The following is a 17,220-nucleotide window of genomic DNA, read 5'->3' as shown; positions in this document are numbered from 1 at the left end:
CTCTCAGGCTATGACCACTGTTTGTTGTCTAGGGTGCTGCTAACATGTAACCCTCCATCTCTTTCTTTCACCCACCTGTTGTCTCTCCTCATAGGCAGGAAGCTCTCTGTGGCAGGTACCAACTTTTCATACTCTGTGTCAGTGATGCCTGAGACAATACAGTGGGGGTATGTCTAGACTACATGGCTCTGTCGACGGAGCCATGTAGATGAGTTTACTAGACATAGGAAAATGAAGCAGCGATTTAAATAATTGCCGCTTTATTTACATAAAAATGACCGCTGCACTGTGCCGATCAGCTGTTTGGCAGTCTGGATGCACCGCGGTTGAAAACGGAAGCCTTTGTCGACTGCTTCGGTAAACATCATTTCACGAGGCATAATGGAGTGGTCGACAAAGGCTTCTGTTGTTGACTGCATCACGTCCAGACTGCCCCGCTATGCCGCTAAACAGCTGATCGGCACAGCGCGGCAGCCATTTTTATGTAAATGAAGCGGCGATTATTTAAATCGCTGCTTCATTTCCCTATGTCTGGTAAACTCATTTACATGGTTCCGTCGATGGAGCCAGGTAGTCTAGACATACCCTGGCTGATCACACAATACAAATAAATATTTAACTTGGTGGAGTTAGGAAAAACTTTCCTCGCTGCGCAAGTTTTCCCATAAATGACAAGCCTTGTACTTTCCTGTGACATCTCTGTAACCCTTTGATTATTTGCTGCTTTTATATCCCTTGGGGGAGAGCAGCTGAAGGGCATCGATCAAAAATAATTGTAAACCAGGCAGCTCAGCAAACCCAGTAATCAATAGGAGACAAGGAGTTGGGAAAGAGCCTAGGACAGCCATGGCCAACCCATGGCTTGTGAGCCACATGCTGCTCTTCCCTCCCTGAGTGAGACTCATGAAGCCCTCCCTCCCCCGTGGCTTGTAAAGCCCCCCTCTCTACGCCTGAAAACAGCCCTCTCCTCCTGGCTCCCTGTGCCCACTAGGGGAGGGGAGCTGTCAGGCATGGCCATTAAAGATGGAGCTGGTGGGAGCCTCTAAATGCATTTTATTAAATGGGCAGTCCTTTTTTTTTTTTTTTTTTTTTTTTTTTGCTCAACAACTTTGCTCTTCATGCTGGATCCATTGATATCTTAGCACTTTGCCCGGAATGGGTTGGCCAGCCCAGCCTAGGATAAGTCCTGGTGCCATCACAGACTTCCTGTGTGACCCTCAGCAAGTTTAAAACAATTAGTAGTCCTGGGGCACCTTAGTCTTTCTAAATAACACCCCTTATTCCAAAATAATAACTGGAGTGTTCACATTACCAAGCCTGTTATTTCAAAATCTGTACTCCTGCTTTCCTTGGGGTATGATGGTAATTTTGAAATCATTATTTCGAAATAGCGGTCATGTGGCCACTCCGATGCTGCTATCTCAAAATAACTACTCCTCCAAGTCATTCAGAGTAATTACTCCATAGTGCTTCCTGGGATTCTCAGTTGAGGTAGCGCATCCACATTAACGAAGCCTGTCTTGGACTGATTTTGAGGCTTCCTTGTAGTGTGGACACACTATTTCGATTTTGTTATTTCGGGAGTTATTATTTCAAATTTAGTTATTTCAAAATAGTCTCCTAGTGTAGACCTGCCCCTAGAGACTATCAAAAAATGCAGATGGTATCATGAGCTTTCTTGGGCACAATCCACTTCTTCAGATGACTGGAGCAAGTCTGTAAGGTATCTAGTTATCTTTCTACATCTTACCCTTAGTCTCTCTCTGCCTCCATGCCCCTCTATACAACAGGGATAACAGCACTCGCCTGTCTCATGAGTGTTGAGAGGATAAATACATTAAAAATTGGAAGGCACTCCAATCAGAGGCGTAGCAAGGGTGTTTTGTGCCTGGGGGCAAAGGCCAAATTTGTGCCCTTCCCCATCATTTGTTACTGTTGAGCTGTTATTATTTCTAATGCGTTACTTGCTAGTAAACCTAGTTGTTTTTCATACTCTCACATAGCGATAAACTACATCATAATTATGAAAGTAAGAGATTAACTTGCCTGTTAAAATAACACTCAGAAATATTTTTAAATCAAAGTAACACAATTTGAGAATTGCCGTCACTTTTTTGGAAGCACTTGAAGCAATAAATTAGAGCAGGAGGGGTGGTGCTCTGGGGGAGTGGAAGGGGTTTGGGTTAGAATGCGGGTATGGGAGTGCCTGACTCTGGGGGAAAGGAGGGGAATATTTTGTTAATATTTTGGTTTTTATTTATTTATTCCCAAGTAAAATCACAAAATGTATATTACATTTATATCAATAAATATATGTCAATTTTTTACAGTTGCATGAATAATTATATGTTTATGCAAAATCTCAGACTTACAAAGTATCTGAAATTTTCACAAAAGCCTGTTCTATTTGATTGATCTTGATCTATACTTGTTTTTATTTCAACAAAACAAGTTATGTATCATATAAAAAATTAAAGTACCTTAAATTTATATTTCAATTTAAAATATTTTATATGAGCAAATAACAATTTTACACATCAAATTATTGTATTATATTAAAACAAGACGTGAAAAAATATTATAAAACATATCCAAAATGTAATCTATAATAATAAATAACTACAAAATGTAGAGAAGTACATTTCTTTCTTTCTTTCTTTCTTTCTTTCTTTCTTTCTTTCTTTCTTTCTTTCTTTCTTTCTTTCTTTCTTTCTTTCTTTCTTTCTTTCTTTCTTTCTTTCTTTCTTTCTTTCTTTCTTTCTTTCAGTTTTCATTTGTGTGGCCCTCAGAGGGCTTCAAGTTTGACATGCCTGATATATCTTTGTTAGTCTTTAAAGTTCTACCAGACTATTGTTTTTTAAGGTTTTCGTTTTGTAATAAAGTATCATCTATTTAAAAAAATACAAGTAACCACAATGAACTCACCCCTGCCCCAGAGTCAGGCACCTCAGCCCCCTCCATACCAATGCAACTGTAGGTAAATCTCATTAATCTCTGTATTAATCATTTTGTCGTTGAAATTTTTTATTTTAACTTTGTATCAAGTCCTTTTAGCATTGTAATAAGTCTTTAGTTTGTTGTATTAAGTCCTTTTATAGAAACTTTGTATACTTTTACAGAACATGGAACCTTTGTATGAAGCCTTTTTACACAGAAACCTTGTATCCTGCAAAAGCGGCGAGGGGTCCTGTGGCACCTTGTAGACTAACCAGAAGTGTAGGAGCATAAGCTTTCGTGGGCAAAGACACATTTCGTCAGATGCATGTAGTGGAAATCTGATGAAGTGGGTCTTTGCCCATGAAAGCTCATGCTCCTACACTTCAGTTAGTCTATAAGGTGCCACAGGACTCCTCATCGCTTTTGCAGATTCAGACTAACACGGCGACCCCCTCTAATAATTGTATCTTGTAGACTTTGTACTCCCCTTTGCTAAACAGATTGTCCTGTTGAGTGAAGGAGGTGTGAATGGATAAGGCATGAAAGAAAAGCATCTCTTGCAATAGGTGGAGAAAGGTGGAAGCCAGATTCAAGAACAATAAGAACAATGGGACCTGTAAGTGAAGCGGGCTCATCGAAAGAAGGCTGGACCTATAGATGCCCTGGGAGTAAGCACCAAGTGCTGCTTTTGGAAGGTCCCTCTTTGAAGGTGAATGGGGGAGCATTAAAACAACACCCAGAAGAAGGTGCCATAGACAAATAACTGCATATGCACATGATCAGGGCTTGCCAAGAGGCAGCAAGCCCCGCTCGCCAGCCACGCGGTTTCGCGCTGTTCTGCATTCTGTGCATGTGCAGATCGCTCTGCGCCGGCTCTTCCAGGTTGTAATCTAGTCACCATGGGCGAGTAGATTACTTTATTTGTCGAGCCCTGCATATGATGACTCTCTGCACGAGAGGGAAGACACTAGACATCTAATCTTGCAGTCAGCATGGGAGTATTGATCTGCTCCAACCCTCCCCCACCTAACTAATCAGGCCAGCACGTAGGTGGAACAACTACTGGTAAAAATAAGACATGGTGTGTGTGTGCATGTGAGTGCTGTATTACATACATATAAGTGTTGATTGCTATATGTGTGTATTACCAATAAATGTGGTATTTTGCCTCTTCCCCCCAAAGGATCCCATGCAGTACTTTTAAGTACAACACAACCATCCCTGCCCCCAAAGACAGCCCCCCCTCTGGTACCCCTATCCCAATGCACTCACCCCTCCCCCAAGACAATCCCCCCACAGTGCTCCCCATCCCAATACACTCACCTCACCCCTGCCCCAAAGCCAGCCCCTGCCATGCACTCACCTCTCCTCCCCCAGAGCATTCGCCCCCCGCAGCCAGGCACCGGAAGAACGTACCTTTAAAACCCCTGCTCCTCCCACCCAGCCTGGCTGCTTCAGCTGGCAGTATGTAGCGAGCTGGCAGCACGTAGCCAGAAGATCCCAGGTCTCTGCTCAAAGAGTCACGTGGGCCAGAGCAGTGTGTGCTTCGGTCTCACCCCAGGCAGGAGCCTCCCCTCCCAGTGTGGCACTCAAGGGCCACTGCCCCTCCCTGCCCCCCCCTTCACTACGCCTCTGACTCCAATACTACAGCACCAGGGCTATATAAGTACATAGATACATTTCCTCACTACCGTTGCCTGGTGACGTGAGACATCCACTGCCAGAGATGCCTAGTGTTTTTAGGGGTGAGATGAGATTTGAGGCTGATCTGTAGATTTGGGAGGCCATGTTACCCAAGGAACCGGGGTCTGGCATCAGAGCGCTGGAAAGTTTCCATCCAGATGGCCATCTGCAGTTGAGACAGGCACTGGGGGGCTTTGCTCTCAGGAGGGATTGCTCAGCGACATAAAAGGCATTTCAGGGTCGTGGACCGAGTACAAAACTGAGACCAATGACATTATAATGAAGGGTTTAGGCTTTAATCTTGCACGATTAAAACCCATTAAAAACGGTTTTCATTTACATGGACTGCCAGTTCCCAGCATAATGCAATGTATTGCTAACAGCATCACATTACCGGCCTGAACTGTGTCTTCATGTGCATCCCCTGGGTACCTGAGCCATGCACAACAGACAGAATACAGGGGGGAAGCCTCATTGTTTAGGAACACGTTGTGTGTGGTCATGTGACCTCATAGGCATAACCTTTAGTAACTAAAAATCTTTATTCATATCTCTAATTATTTCAATTCTCTTTAATGAAATTATTATGTAAACTTTTCATGATTGTTTTTAGCTTGCTTGTGTCAGTTTGCATTAGTTGTGAGTTCAAGTGCGGTAGCCACTGCGTTAGTGTGGTTAGCCCTTTGTCTCCCGGGCAGTGCGACTAAGTGGGCTTTTTCCCTGTAGCACCCCAGGAGGAGGAGTTGGCCTTCTATCAGCAGCCCCATGAACAGAGGCCGGGTGACAGCAATCTTGTAATGGTGAGCAGGGACATCGGACAGGCCAGATGGGGTCAGACCAATGGTCTGTCTAGCCCAGTGTCCTGTCTGCCCACAGTGACTGGTGCCAAGTGCTTCAGAGGGAATAACCAGAACTGGGCAATTTATCATGTGATCTAGCCTCCAGTTTCTGTCAGTGAGAGGTTTAGGGAAGCCCCTCACCCTTTTGGCTAATAGCACTCGCTGGACCTATCCTCCATAAGCGTCTCTAATTCTTTTTTTTGAACACCGGGAGGAATGAGTTGGAAACAATCTCCATAGTTTTTATTTACATTGATACACACATGTTGCTAGGACCATGTGACCAGGGCTAGTGGATCGGGGTGCAAGGTCTGCGAGAGGGTTATGGCCTGAGGAGCGTGTAGGAGGGGGTGCAGTGTCTGAAAAAGTGTGTGTGTGGGGGTCGGAGCAGGGGTGCAGAAGGTTTGGGTTACATGGGGTAGGGGGAGCAGAGGGTTGAGGAGAGAGAAGGGCTCGGGTGCCAGAGGCTGGCTCTGGCTGGGAGACCTTACCTGGGTGGCTCCCAGCCAGCAGCCCAGCAGGTTCCTTAACCAGGGTCTCTGCCTTCCACGCCCCTGAACTGCTCACTGCAGCTACTAGGGCCACATGCTGCAAACACTGTGAGCCCAGGGCATGAGGCAGGAGGGGCGCTTCACATTCTGCCTGTCCTGAAAACAGGCAGCTGCAATTGGCCGGAAACTGGCCATTGGGAGCTACTGTGGATGGGAGCAGTGTGAGAAGCCTCTGGCCCAGGCTCACAGTCTCAGAAGCACATGGCCCTGCAGCTGCCCTTGCTGAGTGCCAAGCAGGGCCGGGTTGGCAGGGAGCCAGCCCTTTTAGCTGTGGCTCAGTCAGCAGGTTATTCAAATCCTTGAAATTCAGGAGCACTTTAAGTATTCCTGGAAACGCGCCTTCTCCACTCGATTGCGCCACTCCACCAGCCTGGGCAGGGCTGGGCAAAATGTGATCCAGGGATAGATCTGGCCCATGAGAGCCTCAGCTGGCACCCTGCCTGCCCGGCCCTGCTCGGCACTCAGTGAAGCCAGACGCAGGGCCATGTGCTTCTGTGGGAACGGGGGCTTCTCACACTATTCCCACCCCCAGTAGCTGCCTGGGTAAACAAGGGAGGCTGCCTGCATTGCTCTCCCCCCGGCTAGAGGGGAAGTGGGAAACAGGGTTCTGCTGTGGTAGGAAACTTAAGTGAGAGGCTGCAGCTCTCTCTTTCCACTGCCTCGCTGGCCCCCTGGCATGCGCTTGCTTAGAAATTCTCATGCCCGGCATCCCAGCAGTTGTTATATTCCGTCCCGCTGGAGGGTCTCTGTGCGCTTTCCTTGGACAGGTGTAAAAGCGCAGCCTATTCCCTGGGCAGATTGGGAGCTATGTGATGCCACCAGAGAGCTTCTGGTGCATGTCGCCGCGCCCCTGTGCGATCTCTAGCGGCACCGCTCGGCGGCCACAGAGTCTGCTCCTGCCAGTGAACTGGTCTGCCCCCAGCGAGAGGCTGTAGCGGTGCTGGTGGGAAATCCGGCTGTCAGCACAGCGCTGTCTGTGCGGGGGGCTAAGCTGGTGAGTTCCATGCCCCTGAGGGAGGCGACTGTACTGCCCCAAGGCTGGAGTGCAGATCAGGGGTTGGCCTCTAAATACTTTTCCTTCCCCATTTGGAATCTGCTCCCTCCCGCCCCATGTGACCTAGGCACGTCGCAGTGCAACCGGTTACACGGTTACCTGATACGCATACGCCCACTGGTTTCAGTTACCCTCTTTGCAGGCAAGCACTGGCTCCCGGCCCTGCTCCCGGAGAGCCAGCTGCTGTCCCATGCTGCGGGCCCTGCAGTATGAAGCACTGCAGCCGGCTTCCCGGGAGTGGGGCCAGGACCTGGCATGCATAAGGCAGCTCCCAGTGTGCACCAGCTGCCGGTCCCTTCTCCCGGGAGCTAACTGTGCTGCAGGCTAATCTACTGTATAAGCCTTATACAGCAGCGCCTGCAGTGTGTGTAACAGCAAGGGTTCTTAACCGTGACTTCTTTTTAACAGCCCTACTGTGAGCCACAACACTAATGTACCCACATCTCCAAAATGTAGGCCTCTCGCCAGTGAGGGACTGGGGGCTTGCACCATGCAGAGCACTTGTGTGGACAGAGCTGCTGTGAGTCCCAGGTAAGTCTGGCAACGATGACTCAAGGAAAGAAAGGAGCCCCTCCCAATGCTACCGCTCACAGGGTGAAAGGGTGATTCCGTGTTTGTAACAAGAGGTAGTGTAGATAAATCTATGTATTAAGTATCTTCACATAATTTCATATGACTTGGCATTGTGCCTTTCCGTATAACCTTGTATTAGACCCCTATTTGATATGGGAACTTTGTATTAGAACCCTATGCAGAAAACTTGCAGTGAAGGATAAAATTAATTTGTTGTCAGTATGACCTCTGTGTGACCTGGATGTTAAGTCTGGTCTTTGTAAAGAGGTAGGTACTTGGACACAGGTATACAAAAGGAGGGGATCGGTGAAACTGGTTTGAACCTGTTGTAAGGCCTGAAAAGGGACTGTGAGAGGGCAGGTAATGATTGGAGGGAATTTGGTGCAAAGGGGCATGACCTGTGTATACATGCAGCTGTAAGTGGTCAGGGGGAAAGGGGTGATTACCATGTAAAATAGTACAAAAGACATTGCCTTTTGTTTGAGAAGTTGCGAAACTTTTCCTGGGAGTATCCTGGAGATTTTTGCCCTGGAATGCATTCCTGAATCAAGCTGGTTGCTTCACCCCTCCCCCATCTAATTTACCTGGCAAGTGAAGTTAAGGGGAGCAACTAGTTGGTAACAACAAGACAGAGTGTGCTTGTGTGTGTGTGTGTGTGTGTGTAAGACTGCATGAGTGATATATATATCATATGCATATGATAAGTATTGATTGATCTATGTATGTTCAATAAATGTGGCATGATGCCTTATCCCTCGGAAAAAGATCCGGGGTGCTTCTTTTAAGTACAACGGTAGCCTCTCCTGAGATGTACAGTGAGGGAGGGCTGGGATCAGGGCGTGGGGGAGGGAGAGAAGAACTGTGTTTAAAAGTATTGTTAGTAAGGTGCAATTCTTTCATCTCAGGAAGGAGGGCCACTGAGATGCAGTGTTGGACAAGGGAGTTAAATGCACAGAAAAAAACCCTACACGGGATTAGCTTTGCTTAGAGGGTCACTTTCCCTTTTTTTAATTCAAGGCTTTAGAATCTGTTTCAGATGCTCCTTCAGTTCTGAGGAAAGCTGCATGGATCCCAGACTCTTGGCATTAAGGACTTGCTTGTGTGCTTCCTGGAAGAGCTCCTTCCCCACCGCTTCCTCCACACGGCTGCGCCACGCTGCCAGCTTGGGCCTGTCCGCAAAGATGTCACAACCACTTGCGACGGGCTGCCGAGACAAAAGCAAAAACCACATTGGCACTACTTCCATGCAAACAGTATAACACACAATCCACTCAGAAGGATGAGACTAAAACCCAAAAGCCAGCTGAGTTCAAAGTAAATTTCAGGTGAAGTGGCTCAAGTAAAATCTGGAAGATATGAGAGTTTAGGGCCCATTTTCAGCTCATTTCAAGTTTTGCCCTTTTTAGGAGACTAGGGTAGTATCTGAGGATAACAGTGACTGCTATTCCTCTGAGTGTCTTCATGTAGCTATGGGTCTTCTCCGTCTGCCCTCTACCACATCATTAGAAAGGAAAGGAATTCTTGAGTTTTCATTGGAAACACTTCATTATTTGGGATTAGAAATCCCTCTGCAAGGTTTGCAACCCAAAAAATTAGGATCATGCGAACAGATAAAAGTCAGAATGTGACAAAACTGGCATTTCATTCCGCTGGGCAATGAAAATATAGACAAGACAAAACAGCCGCGTGAGTGTCAAATGTTAAAGACAACTGTATCAAGAAACAAAATGAAAAGTAAGGTGGCATACCTGGGTGGTCGACAAATGCCTTTGATGTCGACCCCCGCGCGTCCAGACTACCGCGCTGAGCCAACAAACAGCTGATCAGCTGTTTGTCACCTCAGCGCGGCAGCCATGTAAATTTAAATGAAGCGGCGATTATTTAAATCGCCGCTTCATTTTCCTATGCCTGGTAGCCTAATCTACATGCCTCTGGTGACAAAGGCATGTAGTCTAGACGTACCCCAAGTTTAGACGGAATGTTCAGCACTTCGAGAGAAAAAGCAAAACATCCCACCAGACTTTCCTCTGTAGAATTCTTGGTCTAAGGAAGGAACATCCATGCACTACTCAGTAAGTTTTAAATACTGATAGTTTTCCCACAGTGCTGAGCACCTCCAGTTACTCTCACCCAAGAGTAAGTTCCAAGTAATTTAAGACTTTTCAACTAGTTTACTGATTTCCAGTTGTTTCTGCCAGAGAACCAGTACTCAGAGCAGACTTAAAAGTTTTTCATTCAAAATATTTCTCATTTCCTTAGTGTCCCTTCAACTGTTTTTCACCTTATCCAAAAAACGATAAACACAAACTGGCAAAGAAACTCTTATTTTTGAGATATTTTTGCAGGATCCGAAAGCCACGTCTTAGCAGGCACTCCCAGAAACGGAGCTTGCTTTGGGTATATCTAGATGACAGAGGGTTCTCCCCCTCTCCCCCAACAAAAATGGCCGTTTAAAAAAAAAAAAAATACACCACACCCTTGAGTTATGTCTGCACTGCAATTGTGTTCTTCTGCAAGAAAATGGAAAGAAAAGAAGGGTTTTTCCAGCATTGGTAATCCTCATTCTATGAGGAAGAAGCCTTTTTGCGAAAGAGCTCTTTCGGGAAAAGGCGTGTGTGGATGGGGAAGAGGGAGTTTTTTTGGAAGAAGAGAAAAGAGGAGAAAGCACAGGTGCCCTGGTGGCCAATCCGTCCATAGCAATCAGAGCTTGCATGCGAGAGAGTGTTCATTCAGCGTGGATGCTATCTGTCGAAAAACCAGATTGCTTTTTCAATGCTCTTTGGCCACGTGGACTCTCTCTTTTGGAAGAAGTTTTTCTGGAAGATCTCTTCCGGAAAAGCTTCTTCCCAAAGAAGCCTGCAGTCTAGATGTAGCCTCTGTCTGACGTCTGGCTGGAACCGGTAGCACCGACACTCACCTGCATGAGCTCCACAATAGCCACCAGGTCTGCCAGGGAGATCTCGCTGCCCACGATGAAGGGCTTGTCCTGCAGGAACTTCTCCTCAAACTGCACTAGGGTGAAATTCATTTCCTTGACAGCCTCCTCTAGCTTGTCTGGAGAAAACGGCTGCCCAACCGCGAGAGGCATCAGCACCTACCAGCGAGAGGAAAATGTAGCCCTGACATGTTACCTGCCATTTTCAGTCCATCCACTACGAGGCCGCCACTGCACCCTGAACCATGCTGAGTGTCTCTCATTTGTGTAACGTGGAGTGGGCTGGGTTAACGGATGCTGGGACCTCCTCTGCCACACTGCGTAGCATTACAGCCTGTTGCATCCTGCTCCTCCAAGCCAGGAAGGCCTGTTCATATTCTCTGCTTTGGAGACATTTGCCTTCAAAAACCAACCCTTGCTAATTCCAATCACAACCAAAGTTCCCTCTAATTTTTTCCATCCGTGTGCAGAATAAATTGTGTTCTGTGCACCAAGGCAGGTGCAGAGGTGCACCACCAGCAGAAACACATGCTGCTGGCTTTTGGCACCCTGCTAATCAGCTGGGTGGCACCTGAATTTCTCCTGGGCATACGCCCAAGCACTCAGCTTACAGGGAACTCTGATCACAACCCCTTCTTTGACGAAGGGAGGGTCTATCTCTGCAGAGACAGGTGCCCACTATGCCTGATCAGAGAGAAAGCAGGAGGAAAGGGGTCAGCATCTGGCACTGTCCTACCCTGGTCGGGCCGGATCAGTTACATTTACTAGTCTGGACCGAGCACAGTGGAGAGAATGGTCCTGCAGATTCTCTCTTGGGAAGAACTGGGGCTAGAATATAAAAGAATCGTGCAGGAGGAGTCAGTGAGGTTGTTTTAATCCCTCAGGCAGAGTGCTGGCTCACCAGCCATTAGCGATGTGAATGTTTAACTGATAAACCTCACCCTTCCAGTCAGGGGGCTGCTTCTGCCCAGCTGTGCTGGAGCGCCCCCAACCCCTGCCCCTCCTTTAATCAGTTAAGCATTATGTTTAACCAGTTAATCAATGAAATGGGACTTTACATCCCTCCCAGGGATACAATAGAAGTTCCACTTTGGGTTCCGAGTATCAGCTGGTCTGTCATGGGCTAGTGAGGCACAGCATCTAGGAACACTGCAGCCGCCCATGTAAGAAATTCCAAGCAGAGAATACATCTGGCTTTTTCTAACTTTGCAAGTGCTGGGCTTCGCAACCTCAGTGCTCTTTCAAAGTCGTTTCTAGGGTGCAATGGAGCTCTACTCCACCTTGGCAAGGTACCATCTTGGCGGGATAGTGATGCTGCGTCAGGGCCCTCAACAATCCCACGCTCCAACCCGTACTTTATGGGAAAGAGGGAGGCTACGGAGCAGGGTAATGGAAATGCATTGGCAGCACTGACACAGTCTAGCAGTCCAAGAGCTTTACCTTGGTGAAGAAGATTCGGCAGCCTTTCTCCCGAATGGCAGTGTGCTGCCAGGACAGGTACTCATCAACCCGGGCCCGTTTCCGCAGGTCTGAAGGGTACCAGTGGTCAGGGGTGTTGAATTTTCGGCTCAGATAGAGAAGGATGGCGATGCTGCCCAGATGACAGGAAGCAAGGCACAGGTAAATGCTTGGGAGACGGAAGGGGACTTGTCTTTCCCCTTCCCCATGTCACAGTACTTGGGCCATCAATAGTGTTGTCAGTGGGTCAATACAAACAGACCCAAGAACCTCCTAATAGTCCCCCCCCGACCAGTAACAGGAGAGCCGGGGCGATACATGGGGGCAGGAGGAGTCACATGCACCCACAGTTGGGACGGGACGGCTGGCAGCTGGTGGGAGAGGGGGACAAGCGAGGATGGAGGGCCAGCAGCAGAGGTCTGCACCTCACCTTTGCATTCACTGGCAGTGCTGTGGCTTGAAAAAGGTGGCCCCAACCCTTACTGCTCCCCAGCCATGCAGCATGCAAGTGGCCGGGCCAATCTTCACACCTTGCTAGAGTCGTGCATCCCCTCTGAAGGCAAGGAAACGAGGATAAGGGACAGAAGGCCAGAGGAAACACAGGACTGGGAGAGACAGACAAGGGGGGGCTGATAAATAGGGAGAGAAGAGAAAGGGGCAGGAATGCAGAAGAAAACAAAAAAATATCAATCCAAGATAAGCCAAGACCTGGAGAGAGAGAGAGAGAGAGAGAGAGAGAGAAGATGAGCAGGTAACAAGGCCGGACTCTGAACAGGGGGTAGAACAGGCTGCTGGAAAGTGTTGTGAGGCGAGACAGCACACAATGGGACTGCGCTGATTTAGCACTTACCTCTCTGCTAAGGTAAAGGTCCCATCCTTTAACGCTGGCACTTTCTTCAGAACATTAACCTTCCCGAACTCTTCACTAAGGTGCTGCCCTACAATGGATTTACAAGGAGATTAAGGAGGTGGGTTGTGGCGTGCAAGGAAGATTCAGCGATAAGCTTAGCACCCAAATCAAAATGGAATCTTCACCCATGACTGAGGATCAGCGTCGTCCAGGGGACTCTGACCATGACTTCCCAACTTAGGAAAAGCAGCAGGAGTCTCCCTTCCGGGGTCGATGGGCAACAGAGCTCCATAACGGAGACAGAATTTGCACCAAGGTTTACCCTGATGCCATCTTCCCTGTTAATCAGCTCAGCTTTTCTGCCTCTTTCCTACTCGTTTGAGAGCAGGTTCAGTTTTCAAGTGTCTATGGTTCAGTTTATGCTCATCTTGTCAGCTCAGGTCTGCTTGATAGACCTTGTTTTAATAATCAGTCATCTGCTGCATGGTGCCCCAAAATGCCTACCAGGGTCCTTGCATGAGGCGTTTTCCATCAGAGTCAGAGCCTCAGAGGGCTTGCAGTCTAATTTTAAGTAGAGAAATAAATAATTTTAACTCTGAGAAGGAAGCAGGACGAGGGCCATGGCAAGAGTGACAGCTACATAGGCCTACTCGGAGCACAACTCGATTCAGATGCTGTTAGCTTTCAGGCCCTGTTGGAGTGAGTGGGGTTTCTGTCACACTTTTGAAAGAGATGAAAATGAAATATTTTGTAAGAGTGAGAGTTTTACTAAGGAGGCGGCTGTTGGATTCAAGGCATTTTCTGTGGGTTATACCCATTACAGTTTGTACTCAGATATACGTTGCTTTTGATGATTGGCAGAAATGCCACCACCATTAGTTTATTGCAAGAAGAATTTGCATGAGGGCAGAGAATGGGGAGGAAAAATAAAACATGCACATGCTGTCAAGTCTGTGATAGACCTAGGATGGATTTGCAAAGGCATGGCTTTGCATTCTCAAGATCCTTCTTTAAAGCGCCAATACAAGACAGGAGGAAAGCGATCAGTGTTACAGCCCAGAAGGGACATCTATTTAGTTTACCTGAAGTCTGAGTGCTCTTCACATTATTTGGCCTGCATCCTGAGAACCCTTCCATACACACAAGCAGTTCTAATAGCACTTGCCACCCTGGTGAGACTCACTTTGGGGCTGACTTGTGTGTTTGTAGGACAGGGCCCTTTGGTTTCAAAGATTTCACCCACTTGCAGTAGTGAGCCTGAGAGAGCTCAAGGAAGCCACGCTCAAGCCTTTAACACCACATTTTGGCAGCTGATCCCCAAACAATGCGGAACTTTCTGGGAGATGGTTTATTCTTTTTGGAATAGGCATAAAGGAACTTGCCATTGTCGCAAAGGAACTTGCCATTGTTCCATTTGGAACACAGCGTTGTTCAGCAGCCTTCCAAACAGAATGCCAAGATTTGTCCATGCTTCACTGTCTATTCACTCCTGGACTCCAGACCTAAACTTCACTCCAGCCCCCCACCAGCCTCTGTTCTGTTCAGTCCTCATCCTTTGCCTCTGTCCCTACAGCCCACAGTCTTACAGAAGCAAGAATGCTGCCGACGCCTTGTTCAGAGAGTTGCCAGATGGTTTCAACAAAAATACCGGACACACTTGACTTGACATCACAATCTAAATTACATCTTATTTAAAAAATACCTGACATTTCTATTTTCTCAATTTGTTTCCCGAAAAGAAAGCTCAAATACTGGACTGTCTGTTTCAAAACCGGACACCTAGCAACTCTACTTGTTCCTGTCAGCCTGCCATGAGGCTCAAGATGGAAATTCACTTCCAAAGCAGCATCTCTGAAATTCTGGCCATCCTTAAACTGCAGAATGAGGCCTCCAGTGGTTACTGGACTCTGCTTTACAATGAATGGTTTTGCTGATATCACACAGATTAAATAGATTGATTTTTAGTTCAGTGGGTGGACTTTATATATGCACACTAACACTTAATCGCAAACTCACCTTCTTAAAAAAAAAAAAAACACTGCCTAACTCGTATATTGCATTTTTTAGCCAGGGTTTGGTCTTTGCTTATTAAGCGGGATCTGTGGTGACGAGCTAACAGGCGGGTTCCATTTTATGAAAGAGCTCTGAAGCATGGGTGTAGTTGGGCTGTGTCCAGACTCAGGGGTTTTTTCGGGAAAAGTAGCCTTTTCCCGAAAAAACTTCCCCTGCGTCCAGACTCAAGCCGCGTTCTTTCGAAATTATTTCGAAAGAACGCGGCTTTTCTTTCGATGGCGGTAAACCTCAATTTACGAGGAAGAACGCCTTCCTTCGAAAGTTCCTCTTTCGAAAGAAGGCATTCTTCAATGTAAAGAGGCCGTCTTCGAAAGAGAGCATCCAGACTCGCTGGGTGCTCTCTTTCGAAAAAGCGGATTTCTCTTTCGAAAGATCTGCCTGCAGTCTAGACGCGATCTTTCGAAAGAGGCTCTTTCGAAAGAAGCCTGCAGTCTAGACACAGCGAAAGAAAGAAAGAAAGAAAGAAAGAAAGAAAGAAAGAAAGAAAGAAAGAAAGAAAGAAAGAAAGAAAGAAAGAAGCTGGAAGGGAGCATGTGACATCTGGCCGCAGCCCAGAGAGATAAAGAAAGGGGCACTTCCAAAGAGGGAGGAAAGGCCGTAACAGCTGTTCAGTGGAACAAGATCTCTCGAGACCGCAATGGGAGAAACCCACAGGAAGAGACAGGGCAAGACTCTGGGGAGCAGCGGTTATCAAGATAAATCACACAGGCTACTCATTACCGCAGCAGATAGTCTCAGTCTCTTCGGGACCTCAGTTTTACAGACTGTGCAAAAATCTGCGTTAGGGCATAATTGGAAGACCAAATTCGAGACTTTTTTTTAATGTTAAAGACAACGCGTGAGCGCCCAGGCTTAAACCCAGACCAGCCAGTCTGAATGGCAGGAAGCTGGAGACAACTAGGCAGAACTTTTCAGAAAGCATTTATGTTCCGGGCTCTGGGCTCGTCGTCCAACAGCAGGAAAGTATTTCGTGGTGCACGGAAACAGCTTGCCTATTGCTACTGTGTGAGGCTGGCAGTCACACACAGGGAGCCTGCACCTGCGTGCGACCGCCAGCCCCTGCCCCCAGCCCCATTACTTCACTGGACAATGCTCAGTCGTTACAAGTCGTTCCCTCAAAAGTGAAAGCGAGATGGTAGAAAAGGGAGTTTAAAGAGCTGGGGTGATGCCTCTTTCACTCATCTCATTTCCTAAATACAACTTCCACTCTCAACTGGCGGCCACAGCAAGGCAAAATCCCTGAGTGACTGGACAGGGATACTTTAGGGCTGAGAGCAAGAGAGGTGTGTGGGAGCCAGTGACAGCTGAGGAGTGTAACATGGCGCTAGCTGCCCAACATAGCTATTTGCTTGGGATCTAACCTCCTCCCTGAGTAGGTTACTGCTGCACTCCCCTAGCAGAGAAAGGAGATGACAACACCCCCGTCACCCCCCACAGCTACAGGCGCCTTTCACTCACCTTTTATCAGCTCCACATGCTTGAACTCAAATGGGATGTTGTTTTTCTTGGCGAATATAAAGAGGGCTCGGCAGGGCTGGGATAGGAGATCCAGGAAAAGCTCGACCACCATGCTGGCAGGATTCAGCCAGAGAAATATCCTGCAGCCCAGAGAAAAAGTCCTACAGGGGGTGTCCTGGAAGAGAGACTGAGAATAACTTCGGCATAGCTCTGCTAGGAACCCTGAATAAGCAACTCAGCCCGTGCTGCTAGTTACTTTGGACCAATCATAAGAGACTGCAAGCTCATTCAGGACAGAAACATCCTGGTTCTAGTTCCCCAGCCATGGGGCTAAAGGTCAGGGACGGGGGAGGGGAAAAGTAGATAAAGATTGGCTTGGATTCATGAAAGGCCAGGCTATTTGTCTTGCCTTTTCAGCTATAATGAGGAATAAGTTAAATCAACTCAGTACACAAAAATGGGGAACTGCAGTAAAACTGTCATGAATGCTGAGTCCTGTCTCACCTCTGGATTTCAGTACGGAGACGGTCAGCAATTCATAGCATGAGTCCCAAAAGCACCCGTGTAACTTAGGTGCCTAGCTCCTGTTTTCAGAAGTGACTTATGAGCCTATGTCTCATTGAGTCAACTCTGATTTGCAACTGGGACTTAGGTGCCTAAATCATTCAGGCACTTTTGAAAATCTGACCCCTTACTCTATTGTGTGTTGTGCTTAACACTCAGGGCTTTGTAGGGGGAGACAGTCCTGGTTTTCATTCAGTGGGAGAAAAATGTTCATCACAGGATGGGTAGCGAGAATTTATATCATG

At 47.3% G+C, this 17,220-nt stretch overlaps 1 protein-coding gene across 1 annotated transcript; it reads right to left on the bottom strand.

Annotated features, from left to right (window-relative positions):
• Nucleotides 1-8,611: 8,611 nt before the first annotated feature.
• LOC102445915 (glutathione S-transferase theta-1-like) lies at nt 8,612-16,698 on the bottom strand. The gene is made up of 5 exons (XM_075897949.1): nt 16,412-16,698; nt 12,881-12,968; nt 12,013-12,163; nt 10,555-10,731; nt 8,612-8,841 (listed from the first exon to the last, which is right to left on the bottom strand). Exons 1-5 carry the CDS (start codon nt 16,521-16,523, stop codon nt 8,650-8,652), a joined length of 720 nt encoding a protein of 239 aa, XP_075754064.1. The 5' UTR covers nt 16,524-16,698; the 3' UTR covers nt 8,612-8,649.
• Between the last annotated feature and the right edge of the window lie 522 nt (nt 16,699-17,220).

The sequence above is a fragment of the Pelodiscus sinensis genome, chromosome 15, assembly GCF_049634645.1.
Source record: "Pelodiscus sinensis isolate JC-2024 chromosome 15, ASM4963464v1, whole genome shotgun sequence".
Classification (NCBI taxonomy): Eukaryota; Metazoa; Chordata; order Testudines; family Trionychidae; genus Pelodiscus; species Pelodiscus sinensis.
Note: the sequence above shows the minus strand (reverse complement) of the source record. Positions and strands in the feature narration are given on the sequence as shown.

What these genes read in the sequence shown, in the direction of transcription:
- LOC102445915 (XM_075897949.1), bottom strand. Translation starts at nt 16,523, where the DNA reads ATGGTGGTCGAGCTTTTCCTGGATCTCCTATCCCAGCCCTGCCGAGCC. An exon ending in ACCTTTACCTTAGCAGAGAG is followed by an intron (nt 12,164 to 12,880) that starts GTAAGTGCTAAA and finishes TCATCTGGGCAG; the next exon opens with CATCGCCATCCTTCTCTATC. An exon ending in GCCGAATCTTCTTCACCAAG is followed by an intron (nt 10,732 to 12,012) that starts GTAAAGCTCTTG and finishes TCTCGCTGGTAG; the next exon opens with GTGCTGATGCCTCTCGCGGT.